Source organism: Lepidochelys kempii, chromosome 7, assembly GCF_965140265.1.
Source record: "Lepidochelys kempii isolate rLepKem1 chromosome 7, rLepKem1.hap2, whole genome shotgun sequence".
Taxonomy (NCBI): Eukaryota; Metazoa; Chordata; order Testudines; family Cheloniidae; genus Lepidochelys; species Lepidochelys kempii.
In genome coordinates this window covers 114030231-114051481 of record NC_133262.1, presented here as the reverse complement: position 1 = coordinate 114051481, position 21251 = coordinate 114030231, and the positions used below count along the sequence as shown (strand labels likewise).

Genomic DNA, 21251 nt, shown 5'->3' with positions numbered 1-21251 from the left:
GCAGTGTGGTGCAGCTCACCTGGCCCCCAAGGTCACATGACTGGCTCAACTCCACCAGTTGCCATGCAGGAAGGGGGACCAAGCAGGACTGACTCTGAGTCAACACATGCAGGAGTGGTCCTGCCCCAAGCCCCTGGAGGCGAGGTGGTTTCCAGCCATGGCTTCCAAGGCCTCCCCGGCTGGGGGCTCCTACACATTAGCCACCCCCTGGCCCTGGTAAAATTCCCCCAGGTCCCTGTGCGAGACCTGAACAAACACCAGGGCAGGCGCCCGGCCCCATAGGCTTGTGGTGACCCTAGGGTGACCCTGTTTCCCCCTCACCTCCATATACACACACGTCACCTCTCCATGCACAAAGCCTATGGCAGAGCAGAGAATTAAACACAGGTCTCCCCAGGGCCCAGCTAGCACCTTTCATCTCTCCTTTTCCACAGTGCAGAAGTGGCAGGATCTGGGCTTTAGGTTTGGGCCCATCCCTATTTGTGAGGCTGCAATCCTGAGATTATTTAGTAGTAGCTACCACAGGGGAGATGTAAAGCACTTCAATTCCCCAGAGCCAGGCCGTGATTAGCAACTCCCTGCCACTTGGCTGGGAAACAGCAGCTGTTTAGCACGGCACATACTTTGGGGCTTGCGTTCTCCAGGTGCGTGGTGTCCACAGCTGTGCCAAGTGTCACCGGGCCAGACTCAGCTTTCTTCAGGTTCTCTTTAACTTCCACAATGCTCAGTTCCAGGTCAACCCTCCTGTTCTCTTTCATTTTGCACTCCTCGTCTATTTCCTTCAGCTTCTGCTCCACATTAGCCACCAGGCTGCTATCTGCAGAGGGAAGACAAAATAAATACACGCACCCAGCTGAGCCAGGGCACCGTGGGGATAACTGCACTCACAGATCTCCCGTGCATATGCTGCTTTTCTCAGGCAAGACTCCGACGCTCAGTGGATTTCATGCATTTGTCAGCAGACCGAGTGTAAAAGAGCAATTACCTGCGTACCAACCCTTGAAGGCTCTATTGTTAGAGGAGGATCTCGGCAATTGTCCCTCCATAACTGGGATTGGGCAGGTTAGTATGTGTGACGGGAGACTTGCATGACTTGGTGAGGGAGGACTAGTGATCGGAATAAGAACACTAATGACTGTGCAGTCCGGTGTCCCTTGTAACACACTGAATATGGTTGTGTCTGCCGGCAGCCTCGGGCCCCGGCCCCAGCCACTACTGGGAGCCATTGTCAGACATGCTCAGCCTGTGTATGCTACAAGGAGTATTCCGAATCGTACGTGACTTAACTGCATAGACCCATGATAACGAGTTAGGGGTCCGTCTCCTCATAGCTCAGATGTGTAGTGAGGGACCAAAACTTAACACTAAATGGTTGGCACTACATCACTAATTCCCAGAGCCTGTTCTCACCCCAGTCTAGTCACCATTATGTGAATCAGCGCAGAGTGCTCCGTGGATCTTCAATATCTATGGTACTTAGGTGGCCTCCGTCACTGCAGTAGCTGAGCATCTCACACTCTTTAATATAATTATCCTCACAACATCCCTGTGAAGTAGGGCAGTGCTACTATCCCCATTTTATTGATGGAGACCTGAGGCACAGAGAGACCAAGGCCCAGATCTTCAAAGGTATTGAGGCAGCTAACTCCCACTGAAATAGCACATTAGGCTCAGAGCCTCAAAGGTATTTGTTAAGTGTCTTGCCCAAGGCCAGACAGGAAGTCAGTTTTGGAGCAGTGAATTGAACCTGGGACTCCCAAGTCCCAGGCTAGCACCTGAACCATTGGGTACATCCTTCCTCTCCTGCAAAAGCATCATATGCCACTCCTAATGGTCTCTCTGCCAGTGCCTAGGTCTGTTTCAGAACCTGCTCCTTTGAGCTGAAATTTCCCTGGGCTCCTACCTGGACAGCTAGCTAACGTCTCTTTCAGCTCCCGTCTCTCCTTCCGAAGCTGGGTCAGCTGAGACCGGATTTCCTCCTTTTCCTTCTCCAGCCGCTCCTTCTCCTCGGTGTACCGCTTCACCTCAGCCTCCATCCTGTTCTTGCCCAGTTTGGTTTCTACAGGCACTGCAAACACATCAGCAAAGCCAGGCTTAGCAATGGACAAGGCTACAGGGAAAAAGTTTTCAGTGTCTTCATGTATCCATGAAAGCAAAGCAAAGCAAACTGCTCCAGAAAGTAATACGATCACTTAGGCCTGATATACCACTATGCAGCTTCCGTGAATTAAATTCTCATACACCGTTCTGAGATATTGTCTCCAATGATGGAAAAAACAGTCCAGCTTGGGGGACATTTTTCAGCCAAAAATGTTTTCCAGTTAAAATACAGTTTTGGTGACTCAGAAACATTCCATGAATTCATGTCAGTTTTGCCAAATTGTTTTGGTTTTAAAAAAAATAAAATAAAAAACCCCAAACATTTAGTTTTGAGGTTTTGGAAACGAACCATGTCAGTTTTTCGGTTGAAAATGAAAATGAGTGTTTCTACATTTCTTTTTAAAATACCCCAAAATGTTTAAAAATGGTTGAACTCGAAATGGAATGGTTCAAGTCTGTTGAAACATTTCACTTGACCCACAACATTTTCCCTCAACTTTTCAATTTGTCAAAAATTTCAAATAGTTTTGTTTTCAGTTTGACCCAAAATGGTAATCCTCCCACCTCTAAATGTTTGGCTTGCTGGCAGACTGAAAAATCCCTTATTTTCACAGCTCTAAAACAAAAAAGGCAACAGTGGCAGAGCCAGGCTTAGCAATCAGGAGTCCCTGGTTTCCTGTCCTGTGCTTAACTCACTAGGCAACACCATCCACACTGTGACATATTCCAGTCACCCCAGGAGAGCAGGTTCTAGATAGAAAAGTAGTTTAAAGACACAGTTATATGTGAGCTTTTAAAGGACACCACCAATTTAACAACACTGCTCTGAAAACAAATCAAGGCCCAGCTGTTCAGGTATCGCTGGTGATTTTGGGAACAGCAGTTGCTGAATGCTCAGCCTGAATGACCTGAATGGATTTTTTCAAAAAAGCGCTGAGTTCCCATCCTCTGGAAAATCAGGCTTCTTGGAGGTGACTCACATCAGTTCTAAAGTCAGCTCATCTTAATTGAGGTGCAGCACCACACTGTCATCCGGGGTATGCAAATTTGGAGGGGGGTGGGAAGAGGGGGGAGAACCAGAATCCTTGTTTTGAAATCTTAACCCTGGTGATTTGGGGGCGGTCAGGGCAAGGAGGAGGACTGGAGCCAGGTTTACAACAACATGGAAGGAGGTGGCTTCCTAATTCGTACACCTAAAGTAGATGTGTTTAGGGCGGGGGGAACACCGCAAGGCTCGCCATATGTCTGCTGAGAGTCCCAGAATGTACTTACTCCTCCTGATGGAGATTCCAGCACCTCTGGACACAGTTCATGCTTTGTTCCAGGTCTACATCCCTTAGCTTTTAGGCCCCGTTAGGAATAGGCTGTGTCTATCTGTATCTTGAACACAGCATCAGTGTTTAACTTCTATTTCCGTCTTCCCTCCACATCCAAACCATGGCCACATCCTGTCACCCACCATTCTCCCTCCCCACCTCCCCCCACATTTCCTTCCTGTCCCAATGGCCAAAGCATTCATCCACATCTCAACTCCTTCTCCTCAGGTCCCTCCACCCTCCATCTGAAACACTGCTGACAAAATCCTCTCTCTTTCCCACCACTTCAACCACCCTGTCCCATCTCTGAATTGCTGGCTTTCCATTACACTACACATCTAACACAAACATCTTCTCCTTGCCTTCAAGGCCCTACAACACGCAGCTTCTGCCTATATCTGTGACCTGGCCTCCTCCTGCTCTCCCTTTACCTCTCCTCGCTCCACCAATGCCACCAGGTCCCCTTCATTGTCTTCTCTCACATCTGACTTCATGCGGCACCTTACGCATGGAAGCCCTTCCCCAAACCATCTGCCAAACCACCTCCATCTAATCAATCTCTCTTCTCACTTCTTCCCTCACCCCGGGAGATGTGGGGAGGAGGCTAGATCACCACAGAGCTCTCATGTCTTACTGAATAACCATATGAGCTTATTATGGTTCCCCTTCCTCTGCTCCTTCCCACTTCTGTTGTCTGTTTAGGGCTTGCACTTGTTGTATCCTGCTAGGGAATGTGTCTTTGCTTCTTTCATGAGAGGCCAACCCCATTTTAGGCCACTCAGAAAGTGCTATGAATACATGAAACAAGAGTCTAAGCCTTTAGCCTTATCCCTTTCAAGGGGCTGTCCACCGCACAGTTTCTTGTAGCAAAGATCCTTTAAGCCCATGTCTGACCAAGAAACCAAGTGAAGAGGCTTCAGACCCCTTTCCTCTTCACTGCCTCTGCTTGGAGGGGTGTGGTTCTCTTTGGGGCATTTACCCAAGCAACAGTAACGCTTGTTTGGTTTTCTTGAAAGCAAGATTTATTAAAAAGAGAGAGAAATGCATTATAAAACAAAAGTAACAGTTTCCAGAACAACACTAGATCCAAGCGTCGCAAAAGTGAATCTAGATATGGCCCCCCCAGTTTGGTTACAGTGAAAAGAAAAGATGTTACATAGCATTCTTCCCTCTGTTTTCTGTGTCTCAAGGATCTCCTTTCTGTGCCCAGGATCTGCTTTGCAAGCCCCTTTTTCATGGTCCATGTCAATCCTTTTTAACATTTAGCATCTCTTACAAAACGGTTTTAGCCAGTTGCTGTGGTTTATCATCATCATACTAGACAGCTCCCGCCCACGGCCCACTCTGAGGAAGTCGTCATCCTGTCTCAAAGGCAATATCCATTGAATGCTTCACAGTTATTCTCTCTTATTCCCATTGTCCCTGGGAAACTAATCTGGGGGAGGGATTCCTGGTCTCTTTTGCCTTTCCAGAAGGCTGGTTGGAAGCTGTGTGTCCACTTGAAAGCAGACTCATTTCACCTTTGTATCCTCCCTCTTCCCTGCTTTAAGCAGAGGTGTTAATTTTGAGACCAAGCTGACATCTCCCACAAAGTCAGTCTGCATTTTTGCCCTTATCACTGCCTCTTGCCAAGCCTTCTGCTTTACAGTATCGACACAAGCCAGAGCCAGCATTGCAAGCGTCCACTGCAGACCCACTTTACGGATTTGGCCCAGCTTGGCATTGTGTGTCCCAAACTCATTAGCAAGCACATTTCATTCCTTCTTTTGCCCCCCTGGCATGCTTGGACCTTTGGAGCTACAGCTGAGGTCACCAAACAGATGAGCCATTTTGCCGTAGACGGAGGGAGGAAAAGCAGAGATCCTGGCTGAAATGGCTGCACAAAAGTTTGGTCACTCCCCAGTGCCCTGCAGGGTGCAGCCCTTACTCACCACTAGCAGATGAAAAACCACCATAAGATCAGCCAAGTGCAGAAAACTTTCAATTCTAGCAGTTGGATAAGTGATGGACTTTGCGCACCCATCCACCATTCCCTTTGGCGGCATAGTTATGTCGTCTAGTGGACCCACCTGTATTTGCCACCTTGGGCCATTCCACTTTCTCTCTGGGTGCCGACGCTAACTGCACGCTGGCTGTGACTGTTGGGGTGGCTTTGATCTCAGGACTGCTCTGCGGGAAGGTGATTTTCTGCTGCTGCATCTGGATTTTGACGGTGGTTGTCTGTGATGGTGACTCTTCCAGCTCCATCTTCTCCTGAAGTGTCTGTTGAGAGAAAAATGTTAGGAATGAATTGGCAGTAGGGACTAATCAACTGATGACCTCTGTCACTGGAGTCGTTACAGCACCTGGTCTGGGATTTCCATTGACTTTCTACAGGTCTCTGCTTCCTTAGCCAATAGAGTTGTTTCTGATACATTGTCCACTGTGGCCTGACTGCTGGCACTGTCCACAGATGGGGATAGTGGAGGTGACGGCTGTGTCGGTTTCCTGCCAGTGGAGTGCAGGAAGGATTTAACCGGTGTGAGGTCTAGGTACACTTTGTCTTGGTCCAGTTCGTCTTTGCTTTCACTTTGAGGTGTTTCTTCCTGCAAAAGAGAAAGTATAATCTGAAAAGAATCCTGACTAATCCCTGCTGGCAGGCACAATCTCAGTCTCATGCTAGGAAACAACAAGGTTGACTTGGATGATTTGGGGGGTAACATTTACATAAGCACCTATGTGATTGAGAAGTCTAAGGCCCAAAGTCGCATTGAAAGCCAGTGGATTTAGGACTCCTCATAGGATTTAGGTGCCTTTGAAAATGTTGCCCTCTCTCTCTGTATTTTTCAAATGAATTGAATGATAGGCCAACACTTTTTTTGCTGAGACCCGCAGTGAACGAAAACCAATTTATCATCATCCTCAGGCCAGGTCTATTATGGGAAGGAGCAAGACAAACTGCTTCACGCTGCCCATCCTAAGTAAAGGGCCACTGTGCTTGTAAGAGTCAGTTTTCATTGTCCATGGCCATTCCAACAGTTGCAATGATGTGTTGGTCAAGGTTCCGGACTGAGACCACCAGCCTATTTCATTCATACCAGTGAACAGCTGTTAACTGGCAACGTTCAACCACGACCCTTCTGGGCTGAATTCAAAGAAGCAAGCCAGACAGGAAAGACTCTGTATTCCATTAACAATGCCCTAAGCCAGGCGAGTCCAAGTTATTGCTTTTGAATAAACAAGCTAGGTAAGCAGATAGGCACACTCCGCAGGGAAGAAAGGGGAATTTTCCTGAAAGATTTAGCAAATTTCTGGGTGGTTTTCCCAGGGAGCAAAGGGAGTTTGACTTTTAGTGGATGCTTGAAAAGATCTCCCCTTGTATTGCTGAAGAAAGCCTTGGCTGTTCAGGGAGAAATATCTACCTTTATAAGGAGAGGTATCTGTAATTCAAGCAGCCTTTATCTTTAGCCCTGAAGTATTTTGCTGCCCTGCTAGCCAAATATCCATGCGTGAGACTGTCTTCAGCAGATCATAGCTACAAAGCTGCCATCTAGACGCCACAGGGTTCAATGCAATTACTTGTCTAAGAGTCTGAGTGCTCTCTAAGGATTCCCCCACCCCACCCCCTGGGGTATTCAGTGGGCAGATCGGCATCACCCCGAATCACAACAGCTTTAAAGCGACTCTCATTCTTTCAGCTGCTCTGAGAAAAGGGATAAGCAAATGGCCCAAGTAGCAGAAGACTGCTGCCATTGTAAAGCCGTACCATGGTCTCCTCCGGCGGGTCCACGTCATCGTAGAGTTCCTCCTCCTGGCTCCTTATCTTGGGCAGGTTATCGATATAGGTGTTGGGCTCACAGGACTTCCTTTGCATTAAGCTGTAAATACCCAAAGCAACATGCTTTCAAAAGCTGCAGGTGCCCCCCGTGTTCCCACCCATGGCTGGGAAACGACATTTGCAATGTAGCCTCCAGCCCCACCCCTACACACCGGGTCTTCCAGTCTGCCCTCCACACTGACTCCACAGCCAGGGTATCCTCTGTGGCAGAGGTAGGGTTTGCTCCTTTGTGCAATCCACAGTCTCCTTGCCTCAGTCCCGCTTGTGAGTGACAATGGAGGAGAATGAGCACCGCACTGCCTTCCTGATTGCCCAGCTAGGTGTCTGAAGCTGAGCATCAGGAGAATGTGATCTGCTGCTCTTCTTTTGAGATCAAGTGCATCATGCATCACACAGCCAACCACCCACTCAGGATCTGCCTAGAAGATCAAGGAATTTTTCAAAGCCAAAAATGCTGCCACTGTGACTTACAAGAAGGAATTCTTTGCAGCACTCACGATGCAGGAAATCCTGTCAGCATCGACATAATCATAGGTGAATTCTTCTGGGTCCTTTTTCGAGCCTGACTCTGATAAGAGGAGGCCCAGCCAATGGCCCATTTCCTCAGAAGACTTGGCCTACAACATAGCCAAAGAAACAGATTTTTATGGCTGTAAAGAGAGCAGTTTCCAAGATGCTTAATATGGTTTAGATGGGAAGGTAAATTGCAGATTTACTTGGGTCTGTTAGGATAAATAAACTGCAATGCTTTGACATTAATCAAATTGACAAGGATTAAGGTCCCACACGTAGACTTTATAGTTAAATTTATATTTTAAACTAGAGTATTTCTAAAAGTAATTCCTTTTTTACCTCCCTGCCAAGACCAGGGCTCTGGGTTTTCCCTCTTACAGTGGAGGAGATCTCAGCTGCCTATAGCCCTACCCCGGCTGGAGTCTTTCAAGCAATCCAATTTTGCCAAGGAAAGACTGAATTTTCAATCTTTGACCAGTAGAGGACAGGACTTTCAAGATTGCTAGTATTAAGAGACCTGCACAAACTTGAATGATGAAATCTGCAGGGTCTCTGAACATGACAAGTTTCAAGAGAACTGAGGCTGATTTATGGGTCTGAATCAAAACCCTGTGACCAAACATCCACTGACCATTTTCCGAGTGCGTGGGAGGTTTGAAATCTATACCCCAATCCAGATCAGACTTTGGAATAAGGCCCATGTCTTTGTAATGAGACACACTGAAACCCTTAATGTTCACCAACAGCTCGAGCCACAGTTCATTGTTTGGAGTGTTCTCAGTCCAGATAGGAATTTTGCGACTTGAGACCATCTCTAATGGAGAACCCTGTGGAACGCCTGATGGCTTCAGATAGCTTCCATCTGAAACACTGCAAAACTAGGCTTGAACCCCAATGTTTCAAAGAAACAAAGCAAAACTGGGGGGGGGGGGGACACGACTCATGTGAATCAAAACTGGATAAAGTTTGCACAGACCCCTGTTGTTAAAAGTCACCGGGTCTTGTATAACCCTGAAATTAAGCAGATTTTTGTTAAATCAGGCAAAATGTGGAATCGATATTTTGGAATCAATTCTTCCTCCCCCTCCCAGTCCAGTAAAATTAGTGCAACGTTCTAGTACTGCCTGGAAACCAACCAGTCAGCTTGGACCTTGACTGTGACACTCTGATGAAGTTTAGTTTCTCCCATTTACAAACTGCTGTTATTTTTTCAAGCACCTCTTTAGCTTTTAAATCTGCCAGCAGACATATGGTCTGTGATTTACTGGGCACCTCAGACATACAGCGATCGGTCGGCTAAACTAAGCACCTTCAGACCTTGTAGCAGTCATTTCAAGCCTGTTGTTTAGCTATAAATATTCCACCCACTGGAAAACACAGGAAATTGCTCACATTGTCCTCCTCCTACTCCAGTCATGCTGATGTCAGAGGAAATGAAGATTAGAGATAAACAGTCCAGGATACAGGCAAGTGAAAGTAGCAGATATGAATAGATTTACTTGTGCTTTCTGGGCCAGAACCTAACTGGTGTAAGTGAATGGCAAGTCAATGGAGTTACACCAATTTATGCCAGCTGAGATCCTGGCCTTTTAAGATTAGTGTTCTTCATAATATGAAGAAGGTCTGTTTCCAGTTACCAGCAGTCCTGAAGACTTAACATTTTATCTGCGGCTAAAGAGAGTTACTTCTGAGAATGTTACTCAGCTGAGTTTACCCTGCAGGGCGGTAGGAATTTTTATGGCTACCTTCCCGACAATTCCCTAGGAGAAACATAGGCCACCATACCTCTAATTTGGCTAGTTCTTCCCCACTGTGCAGAATACGGAAAGAATAGAGATGGTCAGGGGTGGGGTCTGGAATAATTTCACAGCCCACCAGACTCAGAGGTTGCTGTGCAGATTTACTTCTATTCTTGTCCTGGTAGAAATGGAGGTGACCATTTTTTATGTGACACCAACGGGATCTCCACTGGCTGTTCACTAGTATGTTCAGGTAACCTGCAAGCAAGCACATACTGGCTTAGTAACATCTTCCACCACATTGGGATGTAGGCTTGGGAATCACATGCACATTTGAAGCCTCCATTGGGCCAGTATGTCAACAGAGACGTGTCTGGTTCTCAGGTTGCTGGTTTAAAAAGCAGAGGGCTTACTACACATAGGTTAACTGTAAAGGTTTGGAGCCAAATTTTGCTGTGACATGCATCCTGGGTGGAAAACTGGTCACACTTTTACCTTCAGAATTCAGGTTAGGTTCAGAGCAGCAAACAACTGTGGATGCTTAGGCTATGTCTACACTTAAACTGCTGGACCACTGCAGCGCTTCAGCATAGACATTCCCTACAGCGACAGGAGGGGTTCTCCCGTTGCTGTAGTTAATATACCTCCCTGAGAGGTGGTAGCTAGGTCAACAGAAGAATTATTCCATCAACCTGGCATTGCCTACACCAGAGTAGGTCAGCTAACTACGTTACTCAGGGATTGTAGATTTTTCACACCCAAGAGACATAGCTATGCCAATGGAAGCTTTCTGTGTAGACCTGCCCTTAGTCAAAGTTTATGCAAAACTATGGAGCCCTGTTCACCCAAAGCTTTAAATCCCACACAAACCTCTCCCTGTTGGGCGCTCAGGAACCCCATGTCTTATGTTGCTTTCTGGGGAGGGAAGCACAGAGGCCTTCTACGTCTATCTCTGATGTTTTCAGGGGCTGATGGCTGATTGGCAACTCATCCTTCATGCTGCTACCTGCTCTTGTGAGCACAATTATCTTAAGGGTGCTAGGCTGAAAATACAAAATTGTGGGTTCTCTTTCATGGTAACATCCTTCTGGTCGCTTACTGGAAGTTTCTAGTGCCCTCTCTGGACTCTCCAATGAGCTGGATTTTTTTCTCCCGAGGTTCATCAGGTTGCTCAGTTTAAGGCCAGTTGTACCCTTCTTCTTGACTAGCAAAAACAGAGAGAAATGGACAGTATGTAAGTCATGCTGTTGGAGCTACAGACAAACTATGTTACCTGCTGTTAAAGCGATACATAAGATTCTCATTCCAAACTAGCTGGCGGGCATATTTTTTAAAATATAGAATGCCTAGCAGTGAATGCCAAAAATGAGTCAATAGTAAACAAACGCATCACTTATTCGAGGTCCTCCTCATAAACAACACAGTCTGTGCATACCAACGGGTACTCTAATTTGTACACAACATGCAGGATGTGCTCTAAGGACCACATTTGGTATTTCTGTGCTCTCCCTCCCCGCATAGCATTTGAGCTCCTCACAATCTTTCTTTTTTAATGTATTTATCCTCACAATACCCCTGTGAGGCAGGGCTCAGCTATAAAACTCCAGGGAGACTAAGGGTCAGATTTTTCAAAGTATTTAAATGCCTAAAGATGCCAATAGGCACCAAGCGAGGTTTTCAAAAGCACCTAGATGTCTGAATCCCATTAACTGCAACAGGAGTTAGGGGATTTTCAAAAACGCCTAGGTACCTAAGTGCCTCTTTAGCCACTTACACAGCACAGGAAGTCTGGCAGAGGTGGACCCAGGTCTCAAAGTACCAGTCTAACATCCTTATTATTGGTATAACTGCAGTGCTAGGAGCTCCAGTCACAGGCCAGGACCCCGCTGTTAGGGATACGATTTTGTCCCAGTCAAAGTTTGCATAAGCCACACAGCATCATGGTAAAAAAGAGTCAATTTCACCCTAGGGCCATGGCAACCTTGTGGAGCCAGCTGCCATGTATTACTAGTTAGTTTGCTCGCTTTGGTCTAGTCCTCTCTGAAATGGGAGTAGACCAAAGTGAATGAACATTTAATCAGTGCTTGAATTATGGGGGCAGCTGCCCCTGACTCCAGCCCCCCCTATCCTGCAGACCCCTCTCCCCAGTGCAGAGCGCCTAGAAGGGCACGGTTGGTCTATGTTCCCCTCAGCCCCCCAGGTCTTTTTGTGGTCATAGGTCCTGTTCTCTGCCTTCTTTCCCCCTTTCCCTTCTCCCTCCTGCTCCCCTCTGACCCTGGCTCACCCAATCTCTGACCACCCCCAACCTACAGCTCACCCAATCTCCAACCCCCTTCTCTCCCAGCCCACCCGACCCTCTCTCCCATCTCTCTCCCCAGCCCGTCACTGGAGGAGTGGTCAGGACAGGATGCAGCAGTGGTGACCACCACAACAGAATCGTCTCCCACCCCCTTGTGCTAGGGGCTGGACACTGCTAGCCCTAACCACTTGATCATCCTTCCTTTCCATCTGTCCCTGAAAAAAATGGAAGTTAATGTGTCTACAGCTTTCACCAGCTGTCAGATCAGTTTGGGGTCCACTGTGAATGCAATGGGTGGGGCTGGTGATCTGTAATAAGCAGAAACCCATCCAGGCAAGCTTCTCCCCAGTGCAGAGGGTGAACAGGTGAACCTGCTCTCCGATCAGTTGGAGGCCAATTAGTTCCCCCTGCCCCACCCAGAAAGCAGATTGAGGGCATTAGATAATCAGGCTGGTGGGCTAAAGAGCCAATTAGTCCATCAGGATAAAGAGACACAGGAAGGAAGTGCTCAGTGGGGTGGGGGGAGGGCTCAGGCTCACAGAGGCCTCAGGTCCTGAGGAGTGGTCTGAAAGCACAGAGGGTATTGTAAATAGACTGTTGCACTGGGACTGGAGTAGTGGGAACTCAAACACATGGTCCTGTGAACGCACACCCAGTAGAGTCTGTGGTTTCTGTGGGGTAAGAAGACCAAGCAAAGGGGTGTCCTGTTACACCAGACATTGGTTTCTTTTACCATCTTTTGTTTCGATGGATTCCGGGTGGCCGTCCGTGCTGCTCCCGCTCTCTGATGCCACAGAATGCCTCTCAGACAGCTCCGCCTGTCAACGAGGACCAAACGTGAGCACCACGGGGCCAAGGCAATACATTATTAACACCAAGCATCAGCCAAGAATGTCTTTGCTGGCAAAAAAAAAAAAAAAATCCATGGACTGGGTCTCTAGGCTGGTCAAGGGAAATTTTGGGAAAGTATTGAGATCGTTATGGGAACCAGGTGTGGACATCACAGAAGGAAGCATGAAAAGTCACATATGTCCTATGTAGCAACCCCGGCACATTTGCAAACCCAGGTCTCTAAACGTGTGGGCCCCCTCCCTTGGCTGGTTTGGAGCAGTGTAGCTCTGTTAAAATCACTGGAGCTAGCCTATATTGTGTGCTTTTCGGAGACCCATCCACTCCTGGCAGGCATTTAGTTAGAGCCCTTTCCCCTTTAAATTGCAGGCCAAGCTTCTTAAATTTTTATTTTTTTTAATAAATATTTTCCTAAAAGTAGGATGGGATCCATTGCCGCCTCTTTTTGTCCATCTATCCATCCATGCTGTGTCCCTCACCATGGTATCTGGGCACCTACTTGGGTTTATTGTGCTACTGTGATGGCCTAATACTGGAGAATCTCCAGTTCCCCCTCTCTCAGATAGTCACCTCTGTGCTGCTCCATAGGCTGTTTCTTAAGACTCCCAACATTTATTTGTATTGGAGATGGTCCCAGCCTTCAACGTTTGAATCTGGATCTGAAATTATCCAAACTTTTGGAGAGTTTGGATGCAGGCAAATCATTATACTAGGGTCAGGGTAGGAACATAGCTCCTGGCACACTAGGTCAGACCAGTGGTCCATTCCGTCCAGTAACATGTCTCCACCAGACACTTCAGTGGAAGGAGCAAGAAACTTTGCAGATGGCCGTTCAGGAATAATAGAGGTTAGCTTATGCCCTCTATGTATATAAAGGAAAATTAATATTGTTCCAATAATGCGTCTTTCAGCAGTAAAGCGTGGTTGCATTCATATCAGTCTCAGCCTCCTTCTTGCCCAGATAAAGTTACTGCACTGGTGTAAACTCTCCATGTGTTTTGTTAAAGGAGTAGGCTCTAAAAAAAGGGATTTAAAGCATTTTACACATTGAATATCACCTGGCTAAAGATACAAGCTGTACCTTGAGGTAACTAAGACGGTGGGAGTCTGGAATGTATTGATTGCCTTCACCCACTACTTCAGACTGAAGGCCACTGGTCTCTTGGATTACCTGCACAGAGAACAAAGCAGCAAGCTAAAAGAGTTGTTAAAATTACCAATACTCATAATCTTCAGAGATATTCAGAACATAGGCAGCAAAACTCAACATCATGCCAGAATTCACTTAATGTTAAAAACTTGGACCTCAGACCGGCTTTGTCAAAAGCATCATGAATGCAGGCTTATCATGAATGCAGGCTCAGAGAAACCAGAGCACAGTGACCAAAACCTGGGACCCATTGCAAGCAAAACCAGAATTAGGGATTGATGTCAAACCCCTTGCCCAACTCAGTTTCCTAGGGTGCAGACATGAATGTAGGTGGAGCAAGCCGTTCTGACAGAATTTCTCTTTGAGGTTTTGGGTTCATGTGGACTGTAAACAGAAAACAAAAGTCAGAGGATGCTAGGCACTAGGAACAAAGTAAGATGACACAATTTGCATCACTGGCCTGGGAACTGAAATCACTAAAGCCAGGTCCTCAGTTAGTGTAAATCATGTAACTCTTCATAATTTATTTCAACGGGGTGACGCCTGGCCCATAAAGTTCAAATGAACAGAAATTCTAAGGGCCAAATCCGGCCTTGACTTGACAAGGCAGTGGGTTTAAGTCAGGGCAAAACTTGGCCCGCTGTATCAGTCCAGTGAGCGTGTTGAAGGCTGCAAGTGAACAGAGCTCTTCTGCTTGCTTTGAGTTAATCACTGATCTTTGTAAAGGTTCATTGTTCTGCTGCAGTTTCCATGAAACAACCATGTTTCCTGTACAGTCCTTGGCTATTCTGTGTTTGGGACTTTCTCCAAAAAGCGTTCCCACACATTGTCACAGAGAGAGGCATTAAGCGTTCTTCTGTCTCTGCAGCATTTTCCATTAAACATCAATTAGACTGAAGCTGGGAGTTCAGTGCTCTCTTGCTGAAAGACCTTCTTTATTCTGGCTGGAAAGGTTGGGCTGGGGAGGTCCTCTCCATTCTCCGACATAGAGAAGGTGGCAGGGGTTTGCTGGGAACACGCTTGCCCTGGACATGAAAACGAAGCAGAGCATGTGTCTATGTGCTTGCAGCTGTGAATGAGGCCAGTGTATGTCAGAAGAACAGTGGAATGGAGCACAGTCTCCAAGCGGAGCCACAGTAATGTCGATGGGAGTTGTACAGCTAAGTTCCAGTGCAGTGCATTGAATCCCTATGAATATAGTAAAGGTATGTAGCCTCATATCCACACTCTTTGCTCTTGTCCCATGTCACTCACTCTCTGTCCCTCTCCTCTTTCTAACCCCCTCTTCCTCTCTTCTCCCCCCCGCCCCCCGCCTCTCAACAACTTAAACAATCCTAAAGGATCATTTTAGCTGCTTCTTTCCCTGGCAAAATATCCTCCCCTCCCTTCCCTTAAATTCAGACCATGGTGCAGGGAGCCAGAGCTTTCGCGGCTGATCTGACTCTGCTGGCCCCACATGACTGACATCCCAGCATGCACACTCTTCTGGCAGAAGTGCTGAGCCTGTGAAGACGTGTGAAGAGCCCAGCATGGAGAATCCAGGGCAGGAGATGGAGAGGTTCCCTGCCAGCAAAAATGATTCCAGAAGAGTGAATGAGAGAGACTGCCATTTCACCTCAATGAATCAGAGGACCTTCTACATTCTTTTATCTTCTTCACTGTGAGAAAACTGCAAGGAATAACTTATTCACCACATTTCTCAGTCAGGGCAGAATGTGAGGGAGCACCGAGAAGGCAGGTGTGAGGTACAAGCAGGGCCAGATTAACCCATCAATGGGGCAAACATACGCTTCTCTCAGCCTGGTGCGAGAGGGGGTCCCAGGGGAAAGCGGGGAGGGAGTATTGCAATGCCACCCACTCAGATTAGGTCAGCCACCTTCTCCCATCATGATGGAAGGCTGGCTGGACCAAACTTGAATGGGGCTGTGCCAGGTGGCAATGCCCAGAGTGGGGAAACTGGTCCCAGCTCCCCGGTAGAGGAGCTGCTCTTGCAGGGTGGACGTGTTCTCCAAACACCACCATGGGGGGGGTCAAGATTAGGGTTGCAGTGCCAGGGAGGAGGGCACTGCTGCGGGTGGCCTGTGCCCCCTCAGCAGGGCAAAGGGGAGGCGGTGAAGGACCCCGGCCTATGATTTTGGGCCCCACCTACCAATTTGGGCCATAGCCATGTGCCTTATTTGCCTCCGAGTTAATCCAGCCCTGGGTACAGCAGAGGGAGTTACCACAGGGGCAGAGTGGAATGAACTGCTCCCTTTTCCACTGGGAGAGTGGATTATCTTCCAGCTAATCTGCCAAGTGACACAGCTCCACTCACTCTGAACCACTGCTCTGCCTGGTCCTTGCTCTGCAAGCCCAGCACAATCACATCTGCGGTCATCGGAATGATCTTCAGCTTGTGTTCTTTCTTCCTCACTTGCTTTTCCTTGTGTATGACACTGCAGCCAAGCAAGTTCACATCAAGCTGAGGGGTGTGGTCCTTGGAGCTCTTGTAGCACTGAGAGCAGAAGGAGAGAAGTAAAGTTAGAGATTAAAAGCATGTAAACTCAACATAACCCACTTCCTAACCTCAGCACAAATGGAGCACCATGCACATCTGTAATGGCTGCATATAACACAAAGAAGGCCCAACTCAGTTACAGCTGCAGCGTCCAGATGTTTTACACACACACACGACACAAAAATATGTAGCACAGATATATACCCACCTAAATACACACACACACACACACAGATTCATACATCAGCATCTTTCACACAAACTATATCTCAAAAGATTTTACAGGGTCTAAATAACGTTATGAGTAAAATAACAGCCATGGGAGGTTGCTGTCAGAGGAGTCAGGATTAGAACAAAGGAGTTCCTGATTTGCTTACATACCACTAGGCCATGTGTAAAATTTTCTAAAGTGCTGACGTGCCTTTGGCACCTAAGTCCCATTTTCAAAAGATACTTAGGCACCTAGGGGGCCAGATTTTTAAAAGTGTTTAGGGGCCTACAGATGCACCTAGTGGGATTTTTTAAAATTCTTCAGTGAGTTAGGTTGAGTTTACATGGGAGTTAGGTGCCTAGTGGGATTTTCAGAAGTGCATAAACAGGTCAGGTGACTATCTGCTTCTTTAGACACTTAAATGCCTTTGTAAATCTGTCCCTAAATGTCATTGGTTTTCCATGTGATGTCAGCTTCTAAGTGCCTAATTCGCTTTTGAAAATGGGATTTAAGCACTTTTGAAAAATGGGGAACAAATATTTGATAACAGGCTCTTCCATCTAGCCTCCGGAGGTATAACATGAGCCATGGGCTGGAAGTTGAAGCTAGGCAAATTCAGACTGGAAATAAGGTGTAAATTTTTAACAGGGATGGTAATTAACCATAGGAACAATTTACCACGGGTCATGGTGGATTCTCCATCACTGGCCATTTTTAGAACAAAATGGGGTGTTTTTCTAAAAGCTCTGCTCTGGGAATTATTTTGGGGAAGTTCTCTGGCCTGTGTTACTTAGCAGGTCAGACTAGATGGTCAGTGGTCCCTTCTGGCTTTGGCATCGATGAACATTTTACCTCACGTTGTTTTCTAGAACAATTAGCAACAATACCACTTTACCTGCTCTTCGGCTTGTGGTATCAGCTGCCTGTATTCTATTGGTTCTGTTACTGAGTGGAAATCTTTGGAGAAATCCACATGGAGGCTAAGTGGATATTTCTTAAAGCATATGAATTAAGATAAGACTCTCTGCCATATGGGTATTGAGAAGCCAGTCTGAGAAAATAGGTTATTTGGGGGTGGGAGGGGGGAAGAAAATGCAAATGTTTGCATACCAGCAACCTAGTGTCCTTAATGACACACAGCTGTTTGGCCCATTGTCCCAGCCACTTCTTCCTCCAGAGGAAAGCACAGATGCGGGCATCTTTCATTAGCTCAATGGTGGCTTCAGTGGATGGCCATTGGTGGGTTGCTGACTTCCCTTTGCTGCTCTCTTCTTCATCATAGGATTCGTAAGAGCTGCTGACTGCTTCTCCATCTTCTGTAACAAAGGCAAAGCTGGTCAACAAGTGTATTTCTGGGTGGCAATTCCTGTTTGTTTCACACATGCTCACATCAGGCAAGTGAGAGCATCCTCACACCATGCCAGAGTCACCAGCAGCTCACAGGCTCTGCCCCAGGACTTTCCTCTGTTGAAGATTTCCTAAGGCCATTTTCTTAGTGAATCTGATCTCCCATCATCCGGTTTTTCCTTCTAGCCCAAACTGTTGCTTTGATGTTTTGCACCTGAGATTCTCTCTTTGCAAATACTCAAAGGAGTCTCCAATTTAAAAGCTTTCCTCAGATGCGCTATCAGATTTTGGTTGTATTTTTCCAATGATATATTTTATACACCCAACTGGAAGCCAAAATTTCCAAACCTGCAGCACGATTGCAAGCTATGTCCAGTCCCTGCCGAGTCAGCCCCTGCCTCCTGTATATAAAAACGAACTCTGCAAGGCCATGCAACAAGCAATGATTCATAGTATGTTATTTTATAGTTCCCTTTCTGAGCCACGGCTATATCGACTCAACAGGGAACCTATGGCAAGACATACATCTGAGCATTGGCACCAGTGAAGCGATGTTGAGTGGTGGCAATAAGAATTAGTAATAAATTATAGCCTTAAATAATAGTGATTGTTTTTATGTTCAGTCAAGAACAGTATGTAACTGTCCATTACGTTCTTAATAAGGAGTGGGATTTCAAGAGTGCTCAGCATTGGCTTAACTTCGTTCCTATTGCGGTAAAGGGGAGTTTTACCATTCAAATGAGAGCAGAGGTCAATGCTGACCACGCTTGAAAATTACACCCACTATGTATAGTGCTACCCAGCTCTGATGTATGTAGGTCATGAAGGTTTGCAGAAGGTGAAGATGGCTGGTCATTGGTGCAAAGTCCATTGAAGTCAATAGAGAGACTCCCCAGCAACTTCCATGAGATTTGCAACAAGACTGAGGTGTTCATGATACAGATGTAATCTGCCAGCCACCCATTATTATTAGTGTGGTTCACACAGATCCATCAGAGGCATACCCCAAGATTTGTCCACCACATATTTAATTCATGCATGTTCATCCCTACTGAACAGAATTAAGATACTGATCTCATTATGCTACTCTCATCAGGACTTAGTTAAATGTCCACTCAAGTGCAGTGTTACCTTAACATTGTAGACATTTTTGAGAAGAAAACAGAGAAAATAGTTAAAAGACTTCACTGTGATTCCTTGAAGCATTATTCTGTAAGGTAGGTGTATTCATTTTTAAAGAAAATTAACTTTCAGAAGCCACAGCAATGTTATAATATTGCTCCCCAAATCTCTCCCAATTAAGTGTTATACGATAGCTCCAACAGGTGATTAGTGCAAAGCAACACTAATTAAGCCAATTTCTCGAAAGGAGACTATCTACTGCAAAATTCACTGAATGCCCATGGGTATCGTGTTAATGGCCCACCATCAACCAATCAGGTAGTTCAGCTTTCAAAAGGACGATGACTATATTATTTCCCACTCTACAGCTTACCTCCTAGAAGACTTTGGAACAAATCCTCAGCTAGTGTAAATCGGCATGGCTCCACTTCCAGAGAACTATGCCTATTTACACCAGCTAATGATCAGCCCCTTCACTGGTTGCAACATCTTCATCAGTAAAAAGCAGCGCCATTCAGATGTACTCTGATAAAAACTCTTTCTATATGGGATGAAACACTGATTGGCAAAAAGTGACTGCAACCTTCTCAATACCTCCCCCACCATACCCCCGCCCTCCTGACAATGTGCCAAATGGTGGTGGTGATCCATCCATGCTCGTAAGGGAGGAATGCCGGTGGTAACGAAATGAATAGTTTGGGCAGGTGCTCCTCTCAGCTACGATGACAGTAAATACAAAGACAATGCCAGAAGTTCAGGCTTTGAAAACATGCTGTACCCATGGTTATTGTGGCATAAATTACTCCCTCGGTAACCTGCAACCCTGTCCTGGCTCCAGTGACAGCAAGCCTACCAAGAATACCTGCATAGTCACAAGCAAAAAGAGAGAGAGAGAGAGAAAGCCCCCGCATTTTATATTGGTTCCCCTTGAACTAGGCAATTCTTTTTAAAATAACCATCAAAATTAAAATCAACTGGTGCAGATTAAATATTTCAGTCTGAATTATTATTAATTAAGCAGCCACATTGTCACTCACATTCCCATTCTGTTTTGTATCGTGCCACTCAATTATGCAAATGCAGCATCCGGCTAGAGTGATAAGGATGGAATCCATATCAGCATGGACTCAAAGCAAAAGGGGATCCTAGTAACTAATGCAAATATAACAAAGGGCAATGGCCTTCTTAGACTATGTGCAAAAATACTGCGGATGAAGGAACGGCCACAAGACCTAATAAGCCTGTCGTTATTGGGTTCATTCTAATTTATTCATCCACAATTTGTTACAGTGTCTTTCAGTCCCACCTCTGATGCCACATGACTTGCTTATCTCCTCAGCCCATCTGGAGGATTTGCTTTGATGTCTCTTCTTGGCAACATATTTGCTAATTTTATTAGTGCTACTATTCTTGTTTTATTTTACTACATCCATTTGCTTGGCGATACAAGACTTAAATTCGAAAACTCAGTAACAGAGACGAACAGCAGCTCCCCAGCTACCTGCATCTTCACCACTCGGCTAGGAATCATGCCCCTATATAGCATCCTTGCCCCAGGATCTCAAAGCACTTTCCATCACCCCGTATGAGGGAGATAAGTAATATTATCCCCACTTTACAGATGGGGAAATTGAGGGACTGAGGGTCCAGTCTTGTACCCATTGAAGTCAACAGCAAAACTCCGAACCTAGAGAATGCAGGATCAAGCCTAGGGAGATTTAAAGACAGAGCCAGGATTTGAACTCAGGTCTCTTTACTCAAGACTTGTGCTGTAGCCAGTAGACAACACACCTTCCCTTTCCCTTTCTACTATAGCTCCTCTTCAGCCATTTAATTAAACTTCTTCTTAACGTCATAATCTCAATACAGATCTCCCATCCAGATTTTCATTCACCTAAAGTAGCTGCCTCAACTGTGAACTGGTCAGAGAGTTACTTTCGCTAGGACCATGGAGATTCTTGGACACTTCTTAAGCTTTTTCCTTTCCATATACCCCTGCAAAGGCGTCTGTGCATAACCACCTGCAAAGTACCTTATTTATGTCTGGGGCAGATACCAGCTGAAGAGCCCTGTAAGTCAGCAGTTAAGATGTGAGTAACCATACTGTCCACTCTGACATTCAGGACTTGTCTGAACCTGCATATTCTCATCCCAGTTCACTTTATGGGCCTGATTCTCCTCCCACAGCATTTTATACAGGTGCAACTCCGTTAAAATTATAGGATATCAGGTGTAACTCCATTAGCGACCTGTGATTTCCCCCAGCATAAATGACAGGAGGAGCCGGGCCT

At 46.2% G+C, this 21251-nt stretch overlaps 1 protein-coding gene across 4 annotated transcripts in view; it reads right to left on the bottom strand.

Moving 5' to 3' along the window:
- The window catches only part of AFAP1L2 (actin filament associated protein 1 like 2), a 121256-nt gene that overhangs the window by 5462 nt on the left and 94543 nt on the right, over nucleotides 1-21251 (bottom strand). The window contains exons 6-18 of one of the 4 annotated variants that reach the window (XM_073354295.1): nucleotides 19739-19822; nucleotides 17602-17807; nucleotides 16098-16277; nucleotides 13715-13804; nucleotides 12518-12602; nucleotides 10585-10689; nucleotides 9532-9743; nucleotides 7705-7850; nucleotides 7162-7273; nucleotides 5762-6001; nucleotides 5486-5678; nucleotides 1904-2068; nucleotides 624-817 (exon numbers count right to left, since the gene is read on the bottom strand). In XM_073354295.1, the coding sequence (XP_073210396.1) occupies nucleotides 624-817; nucleotides 1904-2068; nucleotides 5486-5678; nucleotides 5762-6001; nucleotides 7162-7273; nucleotides 7705-7850; nucleotides 9532-9743; nucleotides 10585-10689; nucleotides 12518-12602; nucleotides 13715-13804; nucleotides 16098-16277; nucleotides 17602-17807; nucleotides 19739-19822 (2012 nt within the window). The remainder of the gene's footprint in view (nucleotides 1-623; nucleotides 818-1903; nucleotides 2069-5485; nucleotides 5679-5761; nucleotides 6002-7161; nucleotides 7274-7704; nucleotides 7851-9531; nucleotides 9744-10584; nucleotides 10690-12517; nucleotides 12603-13714; nucleotides 13805-16097; nucleotides 16278-17601; nucleotides 17808-19738; nucleotides 19823-21251) is intronic. The other 3 variants (XM_073354296.1, XM_073354297.1, XM_073354298.1) reach the window with 3 other exon arrangements.